Genomic DNA, 22,852 nt, shown 5'->3' on the forward strand with positions numbered 1-22,852 from the left:
CCACCTGAAGGATATTGGAAAATGATTCTCAATTCCTCTTTTCCAACTGAAAAAAATATCCAGCGCTATATATCTAGCCTGAGTTCTCAAAAGGGATGACCAAACCATTACGATCATAACAGTCAGCAACTGCTTTAACAAGAGTAGTTTGAGCTACCTCCAAATCAAACATTGTGAAATTGCACCTATCAGGATAGAAAGGTGCAGGTTTTGCCTAAAATCCCATATCAAGTGCCTCAGATTACAGTTAACAGGTCAGAATCTGCTGGTAAAATGAGGGCCAGTTTAATGGCACGCACTATTATTAATGCGTAAATTGCCCAGCAATTTGTGGCATGCGAGTTATGAATTGCCATAAAAATTGTTGGACAATTTATGCTGCTGCACTGTTAGCCTCACGAAAATGAGAGCTCACCCTCACCCTCCCCATGAGTTTCAAGAAAATGTTCGATTTGTGTAGTAAATGTGAATTAAACTTGCTGCAGAAAGTTAGGGCTAGTACTTAACAGCATAAGGACCTTTTTAACAATGGGATTTATTTTCCTGCAATTCCACTCAACCTCTGACTCAGAAAGGAAACAACTGAAACTGTGGAATTTCATTCCTATAGTTAGTGAATTGTTAGAGGTTTTATAAATTTTTAATTTGTTTTCTTGCTTTTCTTTTCTGTCTCTTTTCTCTCTCATTCTTCATCCAATCTTCCTTTCCCTTGCTTTATTTCTTTATGTCTGATTTGACTCTAATTCACTCTATTTCCTTTCCCATCATGCAAAAAAGATTCACAAAAATAATACCAGAACTGAGGGGCTATACTTATCAGGAAATGTTGATCAAGTTGGGACTCTTTTCTCTAGAAAAGTAAAGGCCAAGGGTGACCTGAAAAAGGTCTTTAAGATAACGAAAGGGTTTGATATGGTAGACATAGAGAAAATGTTTCTACCTGTGGGTGAGGCCGGAACTCGGGGCCATAAATATAAGATAGTCACTAATAAATGCAATAGCGAATTCAGGAGAAACATCTTTACACAAATAATGGTTAGAATATGGAACTTGCTACCACGTGGAGTAGTTGAGGCAAATAGTGTTGATGTATTTAAGGGCAAGCTAGATAAACACATGAGGGAGAAAGGGATAAAGGGATATGCTGATAAAGAGAGGTAGGAGGAGGCTCGTGTGGAGCATTCACGGTGTCATAGACAAATTGGGCTGAATCGCCTGTTTCTGTGCTGTAGTCTCTGTGACTGTGATTCTTGCTAGAGAAACGAATTACTGCAAAGAAAAGGAACAATGTTCCATAAACAACGTAGTTACACATTAATGTACTGGTAACTGCCTCACACATTTGAGGAACCAACAAAGACGAAGCAATCTCAACCATCAACTAGTCAGCTGACTAAAGGAAGCTTAACCTCTAACTGACCTATAACATATGCAAAGCCTTCAAACTATGTATCATGGTGGCCAACATTGTGTAGGAGTAGTAAATTGAAACAAATCTCCCCAAAGGTTAACCTGGTAAAGAAAAACATGCACATACTGGGAACAGAGCTTCAGCTATAAACTACAGGCATGCATCTACCGAACCTGAACACTCACAATTCACATAATTTCATCTTCTCCAAGTTAGTATAAATGTAATAGAAAGTAAACATCACCACCCAACAGTCAGCATTCCCTGTCACATCTGGTGCAAGTTACATTAAGTTTCTTCTTTCAAGTTACTTGGCATAGATCTTGAAATTAGCCAGAAAGTTGCTTGCTTCTAAACAAAACTCAACATAAGAGCATAACAAATAGGAACTGGGGAGGCCATTGGGCCCCTCGAGCCTGCTCTGCCATTCAATACGATCATAGTTGATCTTCTATCTCAAGTCCACCTTCCTGCCTGCTCCCTATATCGCTTAATTCCCTAAGTATCCAGAAATCTGTCGATCTCTGTCTTGAATATACTCAACTGAGCATCAACAGCTCTCTGGGGTAAAGAATCCCAAAGATTCACAACTCTCTGAGTGAAGAAATTTCTCCTCATCTCAGTCCTAAATGATTGGCCCTTTATTCTGATGCTATGCCTCCTAGTTTTAGTCTCTCCAGCCAGGGAAACAACCTTCAGCATCTACCCTGTGAAACATTTAAATTTTTAAAGGATTCAATGAGATCACCTAAACGCTAGGGAATTACATGTGCATTCTACTCAATCCCTCCTCATAGGACAATCCCCTCATCCCAGGAATCAATCTGGTGAACTTTTGTTGCACAACCTCTAAAGTTAGTATATCCTTCCTTAGGTAAGAAGACCAAGGGTTGGATTTTATGCTCTCCCCTGGGGCGAGTTTGGTGGCAGAGAGGGCATTTAATTGAACCCCGCCACCTACCCGCCTCCACCTCGATTAAGTCTGTGGTGGGAAGGCCCGTGGATGTCCTCCCCGCCTGCCGCCAATTGAGGCCCTTAAGGGGCAATTAATGCCCAATTAAGGGCCTCTTCCCACTGCCGCTGGTATTAACCCAGCGGTGGGCGGGCCTGTTGCCTCGCAGGGAGCACAACATGCAAACCTCAGTGCCTGATCAAGGGACCCAGCATTGGGAGAGGGGGGCCCGCTGATAGCCACACCCTGCCCTTGCTACCGAATCCTCCCCCCACACCCTCCTTCCCCGTGACCCCCATCCCACAAAACCCCTCCCACCATCACTATCCTAGGCCTCCAGTGGGTGTTGTTCCGACAGCAGCCACCAACACCCCGGGAGCTATGGAGCAAAAGAGCTGCCGGCCTCTGATAGGCCAGCAGCTCTCGGTGGGTGGGACTTCCCACACCCAGGGTCCTGAAACCATGGAAGGCCCGCTGGTGGCATGTTAATTGCCTGATTGGTCCATAATATGGCAAGCATTCTCCAAAGGAAGCAATGTGGGTGTCTTGCCAGCGGCTGAGACCCTCATCACCTCCATAAAACTACCCCCCTATACTTTGCACAGAACTCTAGGTGTGGTCTCACCGAGGCCCTGAATTTTTTTTTTGTTTCATGGGTGTGGGCGTTGCTGGCAAAGTCAGCATTTCCCTAATTGCCCTTGAGTACGTGGTAGTGAGTTGCCTTCTTGAACTGCGGCAGTCCATGTGGTGTAGGTACATCCACAGTGGTGTTAGGAAGGGAGTTCCAAGATTTTGATCCAGCGACAGTGAAGGAACTGCAACATAGTTCCAAGTCAGGATGGTGTGTGGCTTGGAGCGGAACTTGCAGGGGGTGGTGTTCCCATGCATCTGCTGCTCTTGTCCTTCTAGGTGGAAGAGATCATGGGTTTGGAAGGTGCTGTGGAAGGAACCTTGGTGAGTTACTGCAGTGCATCTTGTAATGGTACACAGTTACCACTGTGCATTGGTGGTGGAGGGAGTGAATTTTTTAAAGTGGTGAATGGGGTGCCGATCAAGTGAGCTACTTTGTCCTAGATAGTGTTGGGCTTCCTGATTGTTGGAGCTGCACTCATCCAGGCAAGTGTATTCCATCACACTCCTGACTTTTGCCTTGTAGATGGTGGAAAGCCTTGGGGAGTCAGGAGGTGGATAACTTGCTGCAGGATTCCCAGCCTCGTGCCTGATCTTTTAGTAAAACTTCTTTACTTTTATATTCCAATCCCTTTGTAATAAAGCTAACATACCATTTGCTTTCCTAATTGCTTGCTGTGTGGGTATTTTAAATTTCTAGTTCTGATGAAGGGTCACTGACCTGAAACGTTAACTCTGCTTCTCTCTCCACAGCTGCTGCAAGACCTGCTGAGTAATTCCAGCATTTTTTTTTTATTTCAGATTTCCAGAGTCCACAGTATTTTGCTTTTATTTTGAATCTCTATGATTTGTGTACAAGGACACCCAAATCACTCTGAGTACCCGACTTAAAATTTCTAGGTTTTTTTTATAATTGGTGAACTGGAATGATGATAGATTGTGCACCCATGTTAATTTGAAATCTTAGGGCGTTACCTGTCTCCAATTAAAGTGTACCACACTCCGAGTTGCCCAAACCAATAGCACTGACCTTCGTGATTACAAAGACTTTTGTCCTTGGTTCTTCATCAATTGCTCTGTCTGTTTGCCTACAATTCTTTCCCACAGCATTTTGATGAACAATGGTTGCTTTCTCCACACATTGCGCTAACCTTTAAAAAAAGGGTCAACTAACGAGATGTCCAACAAAATTAGTGAAAGTTACAAGTTGTGTTACATGCTCACTAATCCACTGTCATCATCCTTCAATACATCTTTAAGATAGTAGGTTTGATTTGTTAAATAAGAGTATCAACGTTGCATTTAATATATAAATTAACAAGTATATAAAATAACGAGCAAAGCTCACAAGTTTCCAAGAGTCCAATATTTTCCCGACCCAAACCCAGAGAGAGAAAACAAGGCAATTACCAGACACACCACATGACAAATCCCATGCCTCAAATGCCACACACTTAGATCCAACATGCATCTTGTGTCATTAGATGCATTTTAGTTTAACAAGTGTATATATATATTACCAAATTGTGCAACTGTAATCTGTGCACTTTTTTGCTGATGGCACCAATTTTAAGAACCAGGGATGGCGAGGTGGTTGTTGTCATAGCTTTACACTTTTCCCTGAAAGAACATGAAGATAAGTATAACCCGTTTCATGGCCTTTTAACCAGCTTTATGCCAGCAACATTCCATAGGCTCTCAGAATCCATACAATGGAGAGGAGACTATTCACACCTACTAGATACTAGATTTCAAACCAGAATTCAGAGCCAGAGCTTCAGTTATTACCCATACCCATCTTGAGCAGGGTTTGAGTACTGCACCATCTAACTCAGAGGCGGGGATGCTACCAGTAAGCCAAAGGTTGACCGAGTGATAAGGCACCAGGAAGTGAACCGATTCAATAGTATCCTGCAAAAGGAAATTGGACAAATACTTGAAGGTGAAGAACAAGGGCAGCACGCACATGGGAACACCACCACCTGCAAGTTCCCCTCCAAATCACACACCATCCTGACTTGGAACTATATCGCCGTTCCTTCACTGTCGCTGGGTCAAAATCCTGGAACTCCCTTCCCAACAGCACTGTGGGTGTACCTACCCCACATGGACTGCAGCGGTTCAAGAAGGCAGCTCACCACTACCTTCTCAAGGGCAATTAGGATGGGCAACAAATGCTGACCTGGCCAATGACGCCCACATCCCATGAATGAATTCTTTTAAAAATTGCAGGGGTATGGGAAAGAGCAGGGAAGTGAGTCTAATTGGATTGCTCTTTGTAAGAGCTGGCAGAAGCTAGATGGACCAAATGACCTCTTTCTGTGCTGTACTATTCCATGACTCTAAGATCCATTGTGTTTCTGACTATAATTTGCACGATGGTCCTGAGATCTTTCAACTGTTCTCCTTTTAGGAACACATTGTAAATGATTGGATTATTAACTGTGCTTGCCAGTAAATTTGCTTTGTTAAATAAATGTATTTGTATCTTATAATCATTGATGACTGAAGATGCCAGAAGGGCTTCAAGAGCATGAGTGTTTCCCAATAAATTAATACATGTTTGCAAATGCTTCATGTGAAAAAGCGGGCATGTGCTTCTGTTTTTTTTCATTCACTCTTGGGATGTTGTTATCACTGGCACAGTTGATATTTATTGACCATCCCCAGTGTTCCTTCAGAGAGCAGTTAAGGATCAACCATGCTGGCATAAGACTGGAGTCACGTATAGGCAGGACCTGGTAACCTATAATGTCATTTTGACAAAGAGTGGTGGTGTTATACCCAGTGTCGTGGGCAATATTTATCCTTCAATCAACATCCCAAAATAACCAGATTATCTGACCTTTATCACATTGCTGTATATGGGAGCTTGCTGTGTGGAAATTGACTGTCACGTTTCCTACATTTCAACAGTGAATACACTTCAAAAGAATGTTTTTGGCTGTAATGTGCTTTGGGACATCCTGTGGTCGTTAAAGGTGCTATATAAATGCAAGTCTTTTTTATATGCCTGCTGTCCACTGGGGGCAAGATGAACCACCTGATATCTAACCTAAGCTTCTATTACAAAGTATTTACAACACCAAGGCAGACCATTCGGCCTAACAAGTCTATGCCACTATTTATACTCCACTCAAGCCTCCTCCCACCTCGCCTTCTTCATCTAGCCCCCATCAACTTGTCATTCTATTCCTTTCTCCCTCTCATGCTCCCACTATCGCTCAGTGGGTAGTACCCTGGCCTCTGGCTACAAAGCGTGTGGATGCAAGTCCCATTCCAGGACTTGAGTGCAAAAATATAGGCTAACACTCTAGTACAGTACAGAGCTTGATGTATGCAAATTGGCTGCTACATTTCATACATTATTACAGTGACTACACTTCAAAAGTACTTCATTGGCTGCAAATGGTTTTGGGACATTTTGAGGTATTGAAGGATGCTATAAAATGCAAATCTTTCTTTCTCGTCTAACTTTCCTTTGATTGCATCTATGCTAATCATCTCAACTACTTGTTGTAGTGAGTTATACATTCTCACTACCCTCTGAGTAAAGAGATTCCTCCTGAATTTCCTGTTAAATTTATTAGTGATTATGTTTTATATTTTTGGCCCTTAGCCCTGATCGCACTTGCAAGTGGAAACATCTTCTCTAAGTTTACCCTATAAACCCGTTTTATAAACTTAAAGACCTCGATCAGGTCATCCCTCAGTCCTCACTTTTCTAGAGAAAAGAGCCCAGTCTGTTCAGTCTTTGCTGATAGGTAAAACCTCTCAGTTCTGATATCAGTCTGGTAAATCTTTTTTGCATTTTCTCTCGTGCCTCTATATCCAATTTATAATATGGAGATCGGAACTGTTCACATTACTCCAAGTGTGTATAGAACCAAGGTTCTATACAAGTTTAACATAACATTTCTGCATTTGATAGAATCATAAAGTGTACGGCACAGAAAGAGGCCACTTGGGCCATCGTTTCTGTGCAGAATGAAAAAAAAGAGCCACCGAGCTTCATCCCACTTTCCAGCATTTGGTCTGCAAAATTCCACAATTCCATTTCAATTCCATCCCTCTGGAAATGAATACCAGTGTATTGTGTAATTTATCTGCACAACTCCTGGTCCTTCCTCGTGCATCTAATTGAAATAATCCATCAAAATAAACACAGATTTACTCTTCATTATTTTAAACACCTCTATCAGATCTCCACATTTCTAAATAGCCTCAGTTCCTTTGAGTGTTTCTGAGTAACAAAGGTGTAATTAAGTGTAATTAAGACAGAAGTAAAAGCAAAATACTGCAGATGCTGGAAATCTGAAATAAAAGCAAGAAATGCTGGAAATACTCAGCAGGTCTGGCAGCATCTGTGGAGAGAGAAGCAGAGTTAATGTTTCAGGTCAGTGACCCTTCTTCAGAACTCAATTTTCTCACAATGTATATCTGCTTTACTTTTGCTGTTAAATGATGTCACATTTTTATCTAGTGGTTAATGAATGAGGCTGGGAACTTGAAGCTAGAGCATGGCTACCCGACCCGAACTCGACGGGACTCGACGATATGTGTCGGGTTCGGGTCGGGTCACTTTTCCAAGTCCGGCGTTCGGGCTCGGGTCAGGTTGGACACACTCTCTCATCACCTCCGGTAAGTGGCTCCAATGTTAATGTACTTTTTGGACTAGAAAGGTGGTTTAGTTACAGTTTTTTTAGGCTTGTGCAGATAAGCAACAAAGTGAAAAACGGAAGCTAGGTTAACTGATGGTTGGGTCGGGCGCAGGAAAAAATGAATGGACTCGGGCCGGGTCGGATGTGGTTCTGTTGGGCTCGGGTCGGGTTTCATTTGCAGACCCGAGCTGGCCTTTACTTGAAGCTGCGTCGACCATTCGTAAATCATGAGAAAACGTTCCCATTCAAAGTTCGGCTAGCAGCCAGTGTAGTCATGCAAAGACTCTTTGTTCTCAAAATTTTTAAGTCTTGCTTGTTTACTTATCCTAATCAGCAAGGAGCTTGTCAAAGTAAAAAGAGTCTAAGCTGTGTTGTCAAACTCAGTGAAGACAGTCTCACGGCAAAGCAAACAGAGAACTCGAGTGACAGTTAAGCATATTATGCAAATCGTTGCCTGAAGAGACTAAATAAGATTCTAACTGCAGATTGCAACAGATGAGTGCTACATTTGCAGAAGTTGACCTGTAGACATGGCACTGTGACTGATGAGAAACACCAGGAGCATTTTCAAACCGAAGAGCTTTGAAACAAACAGTACATATTTAAAATCGAAACTGCCCCCCTGGAAAGCTTTCTGACAGGTTCAGCTCCCCATAATCCCAAATAGCTCGATCACAATACTGTCATGTGCTACAACAGTCGTTGTATTAGCGACATGCTGTCCCTTCATTTTAGTTTCTCCCATTTTGGGAAACATTTCTAGCGCGTAATTCCTTCCTGCTCAAATCGGGTGGGATTGCAGTGGAAAACGGGAGAGAATATGTTGCCCCTGCCCCAAACCTCTACTTCCCTTGTTACCTTGCCCCCAGCAAGACGGCTGAAGATCACCCCCTTCCCGGCCCATCATGCTCCACAATTCAATGAAATCATGGCTGATCTGTGTCCGACACCCACCCGCCTTTGGTTAGCAAAAATCTATCAATTCCAGATTTAAAGTTATTAATTAAGCTGGTACAATGCTTTTTGTGGGAGAGAGTTCCATACTTCTACGACCTGTTGTGTGAAGAAATGTTCATAATCTCTCCTGAAAGGTGATTTTAAGGTTATATCCCCTTGTCCCAGACTCTACCATGAGCAGAAAAAGTTTCGCTCTCTCTGCCATATCAGTACTTTTCAAAATCCTGAAAACTGCAATTAGATCACCATTTAACCTTCTATATTCCAGGGAATATAAATCTAGTTAATGTAATCTTTCATCATAACCTATCATCAATCTCAGGCTCCAGCGGAAAAGGGGTGGCCATCATCGTCTGTCGGGTAGCACAACACGTTTGTTATTTTTTCAAAGATCTCATTCATTCACTCTATCACAAGAGCTGTGCCACAGCATTCTCGGTGGATATTAGAAATAAAGATTCAAAATTAAATCATTAACTTTTGTAATCAGTCCATCAAAACATAGCTGTCAGTCTTGACCAAGATTTTGGCCACCAGTATTAATATCTCTTTGAGAGAGGAATGGAGTTAATGTTAACTCAGTTTCTCTCTCCACAGATGCTGCCAGACATGCCGTGTATTTACAGCACTTTCTGTTTTTATTTCAGATTTCCAGCATCTGCAGTATTTTATTTTTATTTTACTAACACTTTATGTGGTTTGGTGTCTGATTTTGTTTGGTATTCGCTCCTGTGAAGTGCCTTGGGATGTTTTATGACTTTTTCTTTTCTTACATGGGATGTGGGCATCACTGGCAAGGTCAGTATTTATTGCCCATCCCAAATTGCCCTTGAGAAGGTGGCGAAGAGCTGCTCTTTTGAACCGCTGCAGTCCATGTGGTGAAGGTATACCCACAGTGCAGTTAGGGAGGAAGTTCCAGGATTTTGACCTGGCAACAGTGAAGGAATGGTGATATAGTTCCAAGTCAGGGTGCTGTATGTCTTGGAGGGGTACTTGCAGGTGGTGGTGCTCCCATGTGTCTGCTGCCCTTGTCCTTCTAGGTGGTACAGGTCATGGTTTGGAAAGTGCTGTCAAAGAAGGCATGGTGAATTGCTGCAGTGCATCTTGTATATGGTACACACTGCTACCACTGTGCACCAGCGGGGGAGGGAGTGAATGTTTAAGGTAGTGCATGGTGTCCCGATCAAGCAGGCTGCTTTGTCCTGGATGGTGTTGAGCTTCTTGAGTATTTTTGGAGCTGCACCCATCCAGGCAAGTGGAGAGTATTCCATCACACTCCTGACTTGCATCTTGTAAATGTTGGACAGGCTTTGGGGAAATAGGAGATGAGTTACTCACCACAGAATACCCAGCCTCTGACCTGCTCGAGTAGCCACAGTATTTATAGCAACAAAAACAAGAAATGCTGGATTCACTCAGCAGGTCTGGCAGCATCTGTGGAAAGAGAAGCAGAGTTAACGTTTCGGGTCAGTGACCCTTCTTCGGAACTGACAAATATTAGAAAAGTCACAGATTATAAACAAGTGAGGTGGGGGTTGGGCAAGAGATAACAAAGGAGAAGGTGCAGATTGGACCAGGCCACATAGCTGACCAAAAGGTCACGGAGCAAAGGCAAACAATATGTTAATGGTGTTTTGAAAGACAAAGCATTAGTACAGATTAGGTGTGAATATACTGAATATAGAACATCAGCAAGTGCAAACCTGAAGAAAAACAACCTGAAAAAAACAGTGAGTAAGCAAACTGAACAAACTAAGATGAAATGAAATAAATGCAAAAAATGTAAAAAGGAATGCAAAAAAAAAAGGAAGAAAAATTAACTAAAAATGACTAAAAATGAAAGTAAAGTGGGGGGCTGTCATGCTCTGAAATTATTGAACTCAATGTTCAGTCCGGCAGGCTGTAGTGTGCCTAATCGGTAGATGAGATGCTGTTCCTCGAGCTTGCGTTGATGTTCACTGGAACACTGCAGCAATCCCAGGACAGAGATGTGAGCATGAGAGCAGGGGGGAGTGTTGAAATGGCAAGCAACCGGAAGCTCAGGGTCCTGCTTGCGGACTGAGCGGAGATGTTCCGCAAAGCGGTCACCCAGTCTGCGCTTGGTCTCCCCAGTCTCCCCAGTATTTATAGGTTGGTCCAGTTAAGTTTCAGGTAAATGGTAACCTCCAGGATGTTGATAGTGGGGGATTCAGTGATCGTAATGCCATTGAATGTCTAGGGAATTTGGTTAGATTCTCTGTTGTTGGAGATGGTCATTGCCTGGTGCTTGTGTGATTCAAGTTTCTGTTGTTGTTGTTCAGTGGCTGTTTTGCAGCTTGATGTTATAGTCAGTCTCTTCCAAAGCTGCTGAAATAGGCTTGGTGGAGACATGTTGCTGAGAAGTTGCAAAGGCCATACAATTATCAGGAATATTGATATTGCTGATGGTCACTTTTTGTACAACAATTGTTTGGGACCACAGTCAAATGGCGCACTATAATCACAGAATCATACAGTGCAGAAGAGGCCCTTTGGCCCATCGAGTCTGCACCAATGCATTAAAACACCTGACCTGTCTACCTAATCCCATTTGCCAGCACTTGGCCCATAGCCTTGAATGTTATGACATGCCAAGTGCTCATCCAGGTACTTTTTAAAGGACCGTCACCACCCTCTGGGTAAAAAAGTTCTTCCTCAAATCCCCCTTAAACCTCCCACCCCTCACCTTAAACTTGTGACCCCTCATAACTGACCCTTCAACTAAGGGGAACAGCTGCTCCCTATCCACCCTGTCCATGCCCCTCATAATCTTGTACACCTCGATCAGGTCACCCCTCAGTCTTCTCTGCTCCAGTGAAAACAACGCAAGCCTATCCTAATGAATAAGGAGTATTGGTATATGTGTACACTTCTTGAGGGAACAGAAAATAGCTTCTACATGCATCACTGTGCAAACTGTACATTCATTTTAAATATTCATTTTCAAAGTTACTTTGGCTCATTTAACCTCCTGTTATTTGCCTCCACTCTACCTTAGCCCTACTGATACTGAGTTGCTTTCATCACCTCCATGCATAATTTCTCCAACGTCCTCCTAGCTGATGTCCAACTTTTTGGCCTCCATAAACACTAATAGTCCATATTTTGTCCCAGATTAGTTAACGTCAATCACTCCTGTTCTCAGTGACCTATTTAGGCTCCCTGTCCCTCAATGAATTAAGTTTGAAATCCTCATCCTTGTCTTCCGATCTATCCCATGGAGGATAGTAAGGCCACCAAAAAAAGAAACAAAGCACCGAGATTCATTTCTAGAGAGATAGAATTGAAAAGCAGAGATGTTATTTAAATTTGTACAAAACCATGATTGGATCACACTTGGAGTACTGTGAACAGTTCTGAACTCCATATAAGAGGCAGTGGAGAAGGTGCAACAAAGATTGACTAGAATGAGACCAGAACTGAAAGGTTATATCTATCAGGAAAGATTGAATAGGCTGGGGCTCTTTTCTCTAGAAAAGAGAAGACTGGAGGTATAACCTGATAGAGATCTTCAAAATTATGAAAGGGCTTGATAAGGTAGAAGTAGAGATCTTTCCACTTGTAGGAAAGAGCAAAACTAAAGACCATCATTATAAGATAGTCACCAAGAAATCCAATAGAGAATTCAGAGAAAACCTCTTTACCCAAAGAGTGGTGAGAATATGGAACTCACTCTCACAGGAAGTGGTTGAGGCAAATAGCATTGATGCATGTAAGGGGAAGCTAAATAAACACATGAGGGAGAAAGGAATAGAAGGATATGCAAATAGGGTGAGATGAAATAGGATGGAATGAGGCTTGTGTGGAGCATAAACACTGGTGTGGGCGATTTGGGTTAAATGGCTTGCTCCTATGCTGTGAATACAATATTGTAACAATGTTATACTGTTTTGGATGTTTAAATGCCTCCTAATTCAAGTTCACAGTTGAGTTAAAGGATTAGTGCTTCTCCTTTTATGACCCACTGTTTGGGTGAGAACCCACAATTTAGAACACAGGTTGAAAACTGGGCTATTAACCAGCAAGAGTAACTCCTCTCAGAAACCATTATGTCTTTCTTTTCTTTTGGGCCTCCTTATCTCGAGAGACAATGGATACGCGCCTGGAGGTGGTCAGTGGTTTGTGAAGCAGCGCCTGGAGTGGCTATAAAGGCCAATTCTAGAGTGACAGGCTCTTCCACAGGTGCTGCAGAGAAATTTGTTTGTTGGGGCTGTTGCACAGTTGGCTCTCCCCTTGCGCCTCTGTCTTTTTTCCTGCCAACTACTAAGTCTCTTCGACTCGCCACAATTTAGCCCCGTCTTTATGGCTGCCCGCCAGCTCTGGCGAATGCTGGCAACTGACTCCCACGACTTGTGATCAATGTCACACGATTTCATGTCGCGTTTGCAGACGTCTTTATAGCGGAGACATGGACGGCCGGTGGGTCTGATACCAATGGCGAGCTCGCTGTACAATGTATCTTTGGGGATCCTGCCATCTTCCATGCGGCTCACATGGCCAAGCCATCTCAAGCACCGCTGACTCAGTAGTGTGTACAAGCTGGGGATGTTAGCCGCTTCAAGGACTTCTGTGTTGGAGATATGGTCCTGCCACCTGATGCCAAGTATTCTCCGGAGGCAGCGAAGATGGAATGAATTGAGACGTTGCTCTTGGCTGGCATACGTTGTCCAGGCCTCGCTGCCATAGAGAAAGGTACTGAGGACACAGGCCTGATACACTCGGACTTTTGTGTTCCGTGTCAGTGCGCCATTTTCCCACACTCTCTTGGCCAGTCTGGACATAGCAGTGGAAGCCTTACCCATGCGCTTGTTGATTTCTGCATCTAGAGACAGGTTACTGGTGATAGTTACCAGTCATGGATGAGCTGGACATACAGCCAACCAAATCGGAACTCAGTGATGCCATTGATTCTCTAGCCAGCGGAAAAGCCCCTGGGAAGGACAGCATTACCCCTGAAATAATCAAGAGTGCCAAGCCTGCTATACTCTCAGCACTACATGAACTGCTATGCCTGTGCTGGGACGAGGGAGCAGTACCTCAGGACATGTGCGATGCCAATATCATCACCCACTATAAAAACAAAGGTGACCGCGGTGACTGCAACAACTACCGTGGAATCTCCCTGCTCAGCATAGTTCAGTTTAGTTTAGAGATACAGCACTGAAACAGGCCCTTCGGCCCACCGAGTCTGTGCCGACCATTAACCACCCATTTATACTAATCCTACACTAATCCCATATTCCTACCACATCCCCACGTGTCCCTATATTTCCCTACCACCTACCTATACTAGGGGCAATTTATAATGGCCAATTTACCTATCAACCTGCAAGTCTTTTGGCTTGTGGGAGGAAACCGGAGCACCCGGAGAAAACCCACGCAGACACAGGGAGAACTTGCAAACTCCACACAGGCAGTACCCAGAATTGAACCCAGGTCGCTGGAGCTGTGAGGCTGCGGTGCTAACCACTGCGCCACTGTGCTGCCCATAGTGGGGAAAGTCTTTGCTCGAGTTGCTCTGAACAGGCTCCAGAAGCTGGCCGAGCGCGTCTACCCTGAGGCACAGTGTGGCTTTCGTGCAGAGAGATCGACCATTGACATGCTGTTCTCCCTTTGTCAGATACAGGAGAAATGCCGTGAACAACAGATGCCCCTCTACATTGCTTTCATTGATCTCACCAAAGCCTTTGACCTCGTCAGCAGACGTGGTCTCTTCAGACTACTAGAAAAGATTGGACGTCCACCAAAGCTACTAAGTATCATCACCTCATTCCATGACAATATGAAAGGCACAATTCAACATGGTGGCTCCTCATCAGAGCCCTTTCCTATCCTGAGTGGTGTGAAACAGGGCTGTGTTCTCGCACCCACACTTTTTGGGATTTTCTTCTCCCTGCTGCTTTCACATGCGTTCAAATCCTCTGAAGAAGGAATTTTCCTCCACACAAGATCAGGGGGCAGTTTGTTCAACCTTGCCTGTCTAAGAGCGAAGTCCAAAGTACGGAAAGTCCTCATCAGAGAACTCCTCTTTGCTGACGATGCTGCTTTAACATCTCACACTGAAGAGTGCCTGCAGAGTCTCATTGACAGGTTTGCGGCTGCCTGCAACGAATTTGGCCTAACCATCAGCCTCAAGAAAACCAACATCATGGGGCATGATGAGAGTAACTCCTCTCAGAAACCATTATGTAACCCACAATTAACAGCTGAGTAGCACACTATCAGCAATCTCTTGGCTAACAGGCACAGAGAGGTAAAGAGGAGACATGGGAGAGAGAAAAATTATCAGAAGAGAAGAGAAAAGAAAAAGAGAGAAAAAGACAGACATGGAAAGATGAAAGGGAGAGGGGGAATGGGGAAATAGGGAAAGAGAAAGGGCGGAGAGTAGGGTTGCCAACCCTCCAGGGTTGTCGTGGAGTCTCCAGGAATCAAAGATTAATTAAGATTGCTGAGAGCAAAACTGGGAGAAACAAGATAAGGGAAACTAAAACACTTGTGGGATTTTTCATATTCTTTGAAGAGGTTTATTAGTTATAAAAATATTGGGGGTAATGGGTGTTGAAAAAAGACTGTTTGACTGGACAAGGCAGTTGCAGGTGGGGTGCAATGTGATGAAACCTCCAGGAATGCCTCCAACCAGAATTGGCAACCCTGATATTGGCGGAGGGAGGGTAGGGGTACACATATTGAACCATCCAATAAAGAAAATGAAAATTCTTGGGACAGTGAATCCCAAATAAATAATGGTGTACCTGTTCATTCACAAATCCATGACAGGATTAAGAAAACAGAAAATACAAACTGTTCTTAAAACCAAAAAAAAAGGAATCACTTCTGCATGTGTGTAATAGAGCAATGTGGGTTTGATATGGTAGCAGCCTTATCTCGTTGCAGCATATCGCTGGGACGCAGAGTTTATGTCAGTGTCATGTTACTGGCTGGTAAACTTCCGCAAACTCATGCTGCAGTCAGATTTTTCCAAACCAGCGAGGTAACGCACAAACTCAGCGGCGATGTGTGTCTACCCCGGGAGCTCACCAGCACAAGCACAAGGATAAGGTCCTGAGACACAGTCCCATCGCTCTGGGCAGCTGAGGCTGAGGCTTGAGGAAGAGATTGTGTTTAATTTCACCCGTGCATTCGTCACCGACAATGAAACGCAGTTTGTCAGCGCCCTGCATTCTCCAGAAGTGGACCGGGATTCTCTTCTGTGTCTCGGCTCTAGCCGCACATGTAAGTGTCTGCTGCACCTTTCTCCACACTCTCTCTGTGAACGGAGGGGCCGGAGTTGTCAGCCGTGCAGCTCGGCTGTCAAACGCTCATCTCCTTCGGTCTGTCACCTGCTGTCAGCTACTTTACCCTGAGAAAGACAACTTGTTGTAAATTTGTATTATAGTGCAAAACCTTCAAACTCACTTTTAGCATTGAGAAGAAAACTTTTCCAAAACTATTAACAACCGCAACATTTACCAATTGCAACCGTGTCCTGTGAAGTTGAAGGTGCCTGAGGGTTACTTTCCAAGTAAGTATTACTAAGAATCATTATGCTCCTACTTCCTTTATTTATATTAAATTAAAAGGAAGGGAGAGAATGTGGCCAAGAGCATGACGTACAGATAAAGAATATTCAAGTCAGTTCCTATTGATTTCTTTGGGGCTAAAAAGTAAATTTCCCTATTTTAAAGCCAAAGATGAAGTCAGGTCTGTGATAGCAGCACCCATGCGTGCTCCACTGCCGTGTTAACATCATGAATGTGATGCACTCGTATCTTTGGACCCCACTTTTGACAGGGGCAAAAACTAGAGCTGTGCAATTGGATATTGCCTATGGGAACCTGAATCTTCCTTCACCACTGCTGCAAGAACTCTGCCCAAAGTGTCTGCCCTGAGTAAAGGATGGAAAATTGGAGTGTCAGAATGCCAATCTGATGGAGGGAGCTAAAGACGCTTAATTGGCCCAAAAGATAACAAAATAAATGCTTTCTCCCAGGATCAAAACTTTGGCACTATGAATTAATCAACCCTCTTTAATTGGAATTATTGGGCCAGCAGAAATGGTCCTCAGAGCTGACTGGGGATGGAGCTGAAAAAAGCAAAAGTCTCACTCACCCTCCAACCTGAATTTGGACCTCAGTGTAAATGTGGCAGAAATCCTGCAAATGCCAGTCTTTCAGGCTGAGGTGCAGAACTGGACAGCAATGCACTGATAGTTACCATATTGGTGCATCTCTGCAGACTGAAGTCATCAATCAATGGCTGACTCAGGTCACACACCAAGAACAGGTTTACTAAAAACAAGATTGCAAATAATTCCATGCTCAAGGGGCCAAATGGCTCTTGCTCCTAGTCCTGAAAAAATTAATAGCCGATAGGGGACAGGGACTTAATACAATTAACATAAGTAAAACATCAGTAACAAGGAAATTAATGGAACTAAAGAGTGAGAATTCCCCAGGACCTGACTGTTTCCATCCGAGGGTGTTAAAGGAAGTAGGGGAGCACATTGTAGATGCCCTAACTATAGTCTTTCAGAGTTCCCTAGATTCAGGAGTGGTCCCTCTGGATTGGAAAGTTGCACATGTCACTTCACTGTTTCAGAAGGGTGAAAGGGGGAACCAAGGAAATTACAGACCAGTTAGCCTGACATCTGTGGTGGGCAAGTTGCTGGAGTCTATAATCAAGGATAGGGTGACTGAACACCTAGAAAAATTTCAGTTAATCAGGGACAGCCAGCATGGATTCATGATGGGAAGGTCATGCCTGATAAATCTCACTGAATTTTTTGAAGAGGTGACTAAGGTAGTGGACAGGGGAATGTCTATGGATGTTATTTAATTATATGGACTTCCAGAAGGCATTTGATAAAGTCCCACATAAGAGACTGTTAACTAAGGTAGAAGCTCATGGAGTTAAGGACAAATTATTGACATGGTTAGGAAGTTGGTTGGTTGAGTGGTAGGCGACAGAGAGTGGGGATAATGGGTAAGTAATCCGATTGGCAGGATGTGACTAGTGGTGTCTCACAGGGATCTGTGTTGGGGCCTCAATTATTCACATTATTCATTAATGACTTGGACGATGGCATAGTAAGTCATATATCCAAATTTGCTGATGATACAAAGTTAGGCAGCATTGTAGACAGTCTAGATGATGGCATAAAATTTCAAGGAGATATTGACAGACTAGGTGAGTGGGCAAAACTGTGGCAGATGAATTTCAATGTGGGCAAGTGTGAGATTATCCATTTTGAATCAAAAAAGGATAGAGCAGGGTACTTTCTAAATGGGAAGAGGTTAAGTACAGTGGATATCCAAAGAGACTTGGGGGTTCAGGTGCATAGATCTCTAAAATGCCACGAGCAAGTGCGGAAAATAATCAAAAAGAGATGTGGATGCTATGAAGTCCCTCTGGCACTGATGAACATTATTGTCACTGCTTGTCCTCACACAATGTGAATAGTTGGTAATCCAGCAGCCCTTTTTAAACCATCCTTGCTAAGCCTGAGCCCCCTCGTCTACTCAACCACAACAACTGGCATTTATATAGCTCCCTTAACATAGTAAAACATCCCAAGGCACTTGACAGGAGCATTATCAGACAAACTTTGACATCAAGCCACTTAAGGAGATATTAGGACAAGTGACTGAAATCTTGGTCAAACAGGTAGATTTTGAGGAGCATCTTAACGGAGGCGAGACAGTAGAGAAACAGAGAGGTTTAGGGAGGGAATTCCAGAGCAGAGCAACTAAAGGCACGGCTGCCAATGGTGGAGTGATTAAAATTAGGGAAGCACAGAGAACTGAGGGTGGTAGGGCTGGAGGAGGTTACAGAGATAGGGAGGGATGAGGTTCTGGTGGGATTTGAAAAGAAGGACGAGAATTTTAAAATCAACAGGTTGCCAAACCAGAAGCCAATGTACGTCAGTGAGTACATGGTGAAGGTTGAACAGGACTTGGTGAGGATAAGGATATTCCTTTCCCACCTGCCCAGATAACTGACTCCCATTGCACCTATCATTCTTCCATTGTGTAGGAAAGTGAGCCTGAAGTAGTATCTGGTATACGTGTGATAAGCCTCAGTTCTCCTGCACTGCTCACTCTTCCACCACACTCTCCCTATATTGGGAGAAAGCTGCCAATGGCTACTCAAACTCTGCACTCAGACAGAATATTCCTCTGTACTATTCCCTTCTGTCTGTACTGTGGTGAGATTCGCAAGTGCCAAATCTCAGCTGCACTAAAACACTCACCTTTTGATGACCCACCACGAATGTTGAACTCCTCAGCCAGTTTCCCTCCCAATACAACCTCAAAATAAAACAAATACTCTGATAAGTTAAGCAGAATAAATGTATACAAGCATTGTGTTTCATAGGGGACTGAAAAATGGATAACAAGACTTCAATCTCTGAAAAAAAAATCCACAAGCGTAAGGCAGGGAATTATAATTATTAGCTTGATATCTAAGGTGAGAAAAATAGCGCTGTCTTAGCATAAACAATTCAAGAGTATCCAGTGAAAGTGATGGAAATGAATTCATCACACAAGGCAGGTCAATCATTGGAATTCTATGAGGTGTTTCTAGAAGAGGATAAGAACATAATATATTAAATTTCACAATGCATTTGATCGGTAAACTCATCAGTTGATCACATAGCTCAATGGCATTCAGACAAGTGAACTCAACCATGGTACTCAAAGGTATAATTCTATTGCCCTGAGTCAGCCAACAGGAAAAAGATATATTGCAGATGGCATCGTCAGTGATATGATAGCAACTTGCATTTGCAGGATACATTTGATAACCTGTCCCAACCGTGAGACAACAGGATAATTGACCGATAGAGTGGTCAAAGACAAAGATGTTATCAAGAGTATTAAAGGTGTAGAGGGAAGTAACAAGGTACAGCGGTTATGAAGTTGTATTGGGAGGCTATCTGGCTGAGAAGCTTAACAGCAAAAAGGCATGCACCTCGACAGTATGGTGAGGATGTTAAATTCAGTGCACTGGGGGACAGCAAGTTAATGGAGGCTATGGATTGACAGGTGGGTGGGACCAAATGTGACCTTGGAGTTTTGGACATGTTGGAGAGGTAATTGTCAGTTCAGCACAGACTCAGTGGGCCGAAGGGCCTGTTTCAGTGCTGTATCTCTCTATGATCTAATTGAAACATATAACATTCTTAAAGGGCTTGACAGGGTGGGTGCTGAGGAAATGTTTCCCCTGGCTGGGGAATCTAGAACACGGGATCACAGTCTCAATAAGGGGTAAGCAATTTGGGACTGAGGAGAAATTACTTCACTTAAAGGGTTGTGAATCTTTGGAATTCTCTACTCCAGAGGGCTTGGATGCTCAATTGTTGAGTATGTTCAAGATAAAGATTGATTGATTTTTGGGTACCAAGGGTGCAGGAAGGTGGAATTGAGGTAGAAGATCAGCCATGATCTAGTTGAATGGCAGAGCAGGATTGAAGGGCCAAATGGCCTCCTCCAGCTCCCATTTCTTAATTCTTATGATCAATTACTTTACATTATATTTATTATTAGTAAACTGGTTTCTGTACTGCTGGGATCCTTTATCTACCAGCTGACGGAAGATCAATAATGTTGGCTGTAAAGGTGAATTAATATTCTGGCGTTTTATATGACAACATTATACCACATCACTTCGAAGGATAACTGTGCCCTCTGCTGAGTTAGCTAACCTCAGCAAATGTGATAAACCAAACATTATCCAAGAAGACAAACAATCAGTTTGGGGTCCTGCTCCTGATCACAATCCAATAAATATGGCTGAAAAGTGAATGTGTGGATGTTGAATAAGGATAGAATTGGGTAAAGTTCCCAAACTTTCCACCACTGGGGGTTTTCCTTGCCTTATGTCTGGGTCTGTTCTCGACTAATTGATCGAGATTGATCGCTGTGATTGAATTAACTCTTATTACCATTGCATCAAGATGCTACCAAGATGGTAGAAGGTGAACTGGAGGGGCCTTGGTCTTTTTTCAATCCAGCAATTTCTACTTTCCTAGAACTGTGCTTGGCTGTGATGCCCCCACAGTCAAATTGCCTGGCACCACTCAGTGTCGAGGCCCACACATGAAGAATTGTCGCTGATTGTTTCCTGGCCCCAGATGAGATTCAGTATGTCACATTGTCCAAGGTCAGCTAATCCAGCACAGGATTGCCACTTGCTGAATTGTATCCCAGCAAAGGTCAGTGCCTTCAGGAGAAGAAAGGAAATTAGTTGGGGGGGGAAAAGAATGATAACTGTGTCAGGGGGTAGAACAGGTTGACAGCCTATAGGAGTTTTAATTGCATATGCAATTTTGGCTACAATAACTCATTATCTTTACATACATGGACTTGAAGAGGATTAATTTGCAGGTCTATCAGGAATAGGGATATGGAACTAAATTGGACAGCTCTTTCAAAGAGCCAGCACAGACACGATGGACCAAATGGCCTCTTTCTGTGCTGTAAGATTCTCTGATTCTATCTCAGGTTTCAATGCAACTAATGTTGAAACTATTTCTATGAATCATCTCAAAAGCCAGAGGGATTGTTTTGTTGTTGTTTTAGTTATAAATAGTTCCTAATCACTTACCATATATTTGTTACAATTCAGATTTCCTCTAGAGTTTCAGAATGGGTCAGTGGTTCAGAGTCAGGTGGTGTCCTTACCTTTAAGTGGTTGCTTCACTTTTCTGTCTGCTTTCTTGAACCAGTGGAAATGTTGCTTTCAATACAAAATCATTTGCTGCATTTTTGTCCACGTTACTTCATTAGGGTTGTATTCCCTGGGAATTTAGAATGTTAAGGGGTGATTTGATCCAGGTTTTCAAGCTATTAAGGGGAACAGATAGGGTAGATAGAGAGAAACTATTTCAACTGGTTGGGGATTTGAGAATTAGGGGGCATAGCCTAAAACTAGAGCCAGATATTTCAGGAGTGAAATTAGGAAACACTTCTACGCACAAAGGATAGTAGAAAAATGGAACTTCTGCAAATGGCAATTGATGCTAGATCCATTGTTAATTTTAAATTTGAGATTTTTGTCAGCCTAAGGTATTCAGGATATGGGGCAAAGGCGAGTATATGGAGTTCGGTTGCAAATCAACTATGATCTCATTGAATGGTGGAACAGGCTCGAGGGGCTAAATAGCCCCTTGCTGTTCCTGTTCTTATGTAGGAGGGTAATCTGATTTTTTTAAATAGAGATATTCTACAAGTATTGCAGCATTTTACTGGAGAGAAAAGTGTGAGGTCTGACCTGCTCATCAGATTTGCCTGAAGCTTAGATTGCATGGAATGTCTGATAGCCATGCAGGACAAATTCTACCTGGTCTACTGAATATCGCATCTGGGATCACAAAAACATTATGTTCATTGGTCAATCTCTTCACCCAATGAAACAAAAGAATAGAGAAATAAATATGGTGAATGACAGAAGGAAATAGTGTGAATTAGAGTCAAATTAGAGACAGAGAAATAAAGAGGGAAAGAAAGAGAGTGGATCAAGAAAGAGAAAAAAGAGACAGAAAGGAAAGGTAAAAGAAGAGGACATTGTAACCCAGTTGTATTGGAAATTCTTGTATTGGTCCTTGTGAAGTTAATGAATGAATGGCAGGGTTGGTGTATGAAATGTACAAACATGCTTAAGCCATGAAGGTGACAACACATTCAAGGACTTTGGGGAGAAAAGGGAGGTTGGAGATGGGGTGATATTTTGCATGGACAGAGGGGACCAGGGTTAGTTTTTTGAGGAGAAGGGTGATGATGGCAGATTTGAAGGAGAGAGGGACAGAACCTGAGAGGGAACTGTTAACAATATTAACAAACATTGGAGCCAGGAAGGGAAGTTGGGTGGTCAACAGTTTAGGAGGAATCTGGTCTAGAGAGCAAGAGGTGGGTCTCGTGGACTAGATGAGCTTGGACAGGGCATGAGGGGAGCCAGTAAAGAAACTAGAGAAAGATGTAAATTCCAGGTTAGGGCAGGGAGTACCTTAAAGGAAGTTTGACATTGTGGGCTCGGTGAACGGAGGGAAGCAGCAGAGTCAGCTGAATGAATGTATACAAAAAAGCCATGAAGAAAGGGATTAAGAGAATTTTGTTATGCAGGAAGTTTTTAGGTTGTTATGTCCTAACATAAGCAATGATCTAGAATTACAAAGAATACATAACACAGCAGCAAGTCATTCTGCCAACCAGTCCATTGCTGACA

The 22,852-nt window shown here is 43.1% G+C and overlaps 1 protein-coding gene across 1 annotated transcript in view; it reads left to right on the plus strand.

Moving 5' to 3' along the window:
* Positions 1-15,576: 15,576 nt before the first annotated feature.
* The window catches only part of LOC137379133 (uncharacterized), a 56,835-nt gene continuing 49,559 nt past the window's right edge, over positions 15,577-22,852 (plus strand). Inside the window, exon 1 of the mRNA XM_068049850.1 lies at positions 15,577-15,862. Coding sequence (XP_067905951.1) covers positions 15,782-15,862 — 81 coding nt within the window. The 5' untranslated portion in view covers positions 15,577-15,781. The remainder of the gene's footprint in view (positions 15,863-22,852) is intronic.

This window comes from Heterodontus francisci, chromosome 2 (assembly GCF_036365525.1).
Source record: "Heterodontus francisci isolate sHetFra1 chromosome 2, sHetFra1.hap1, whole genome shotgun sequence".
Classification (NCBI taxonomy): Eukaryota; Metazoa; Chordata; class Chondrichthyes; order Heterodontiformes; family Heterodontidae; genus Heterodontus; species Heterodontus francisci.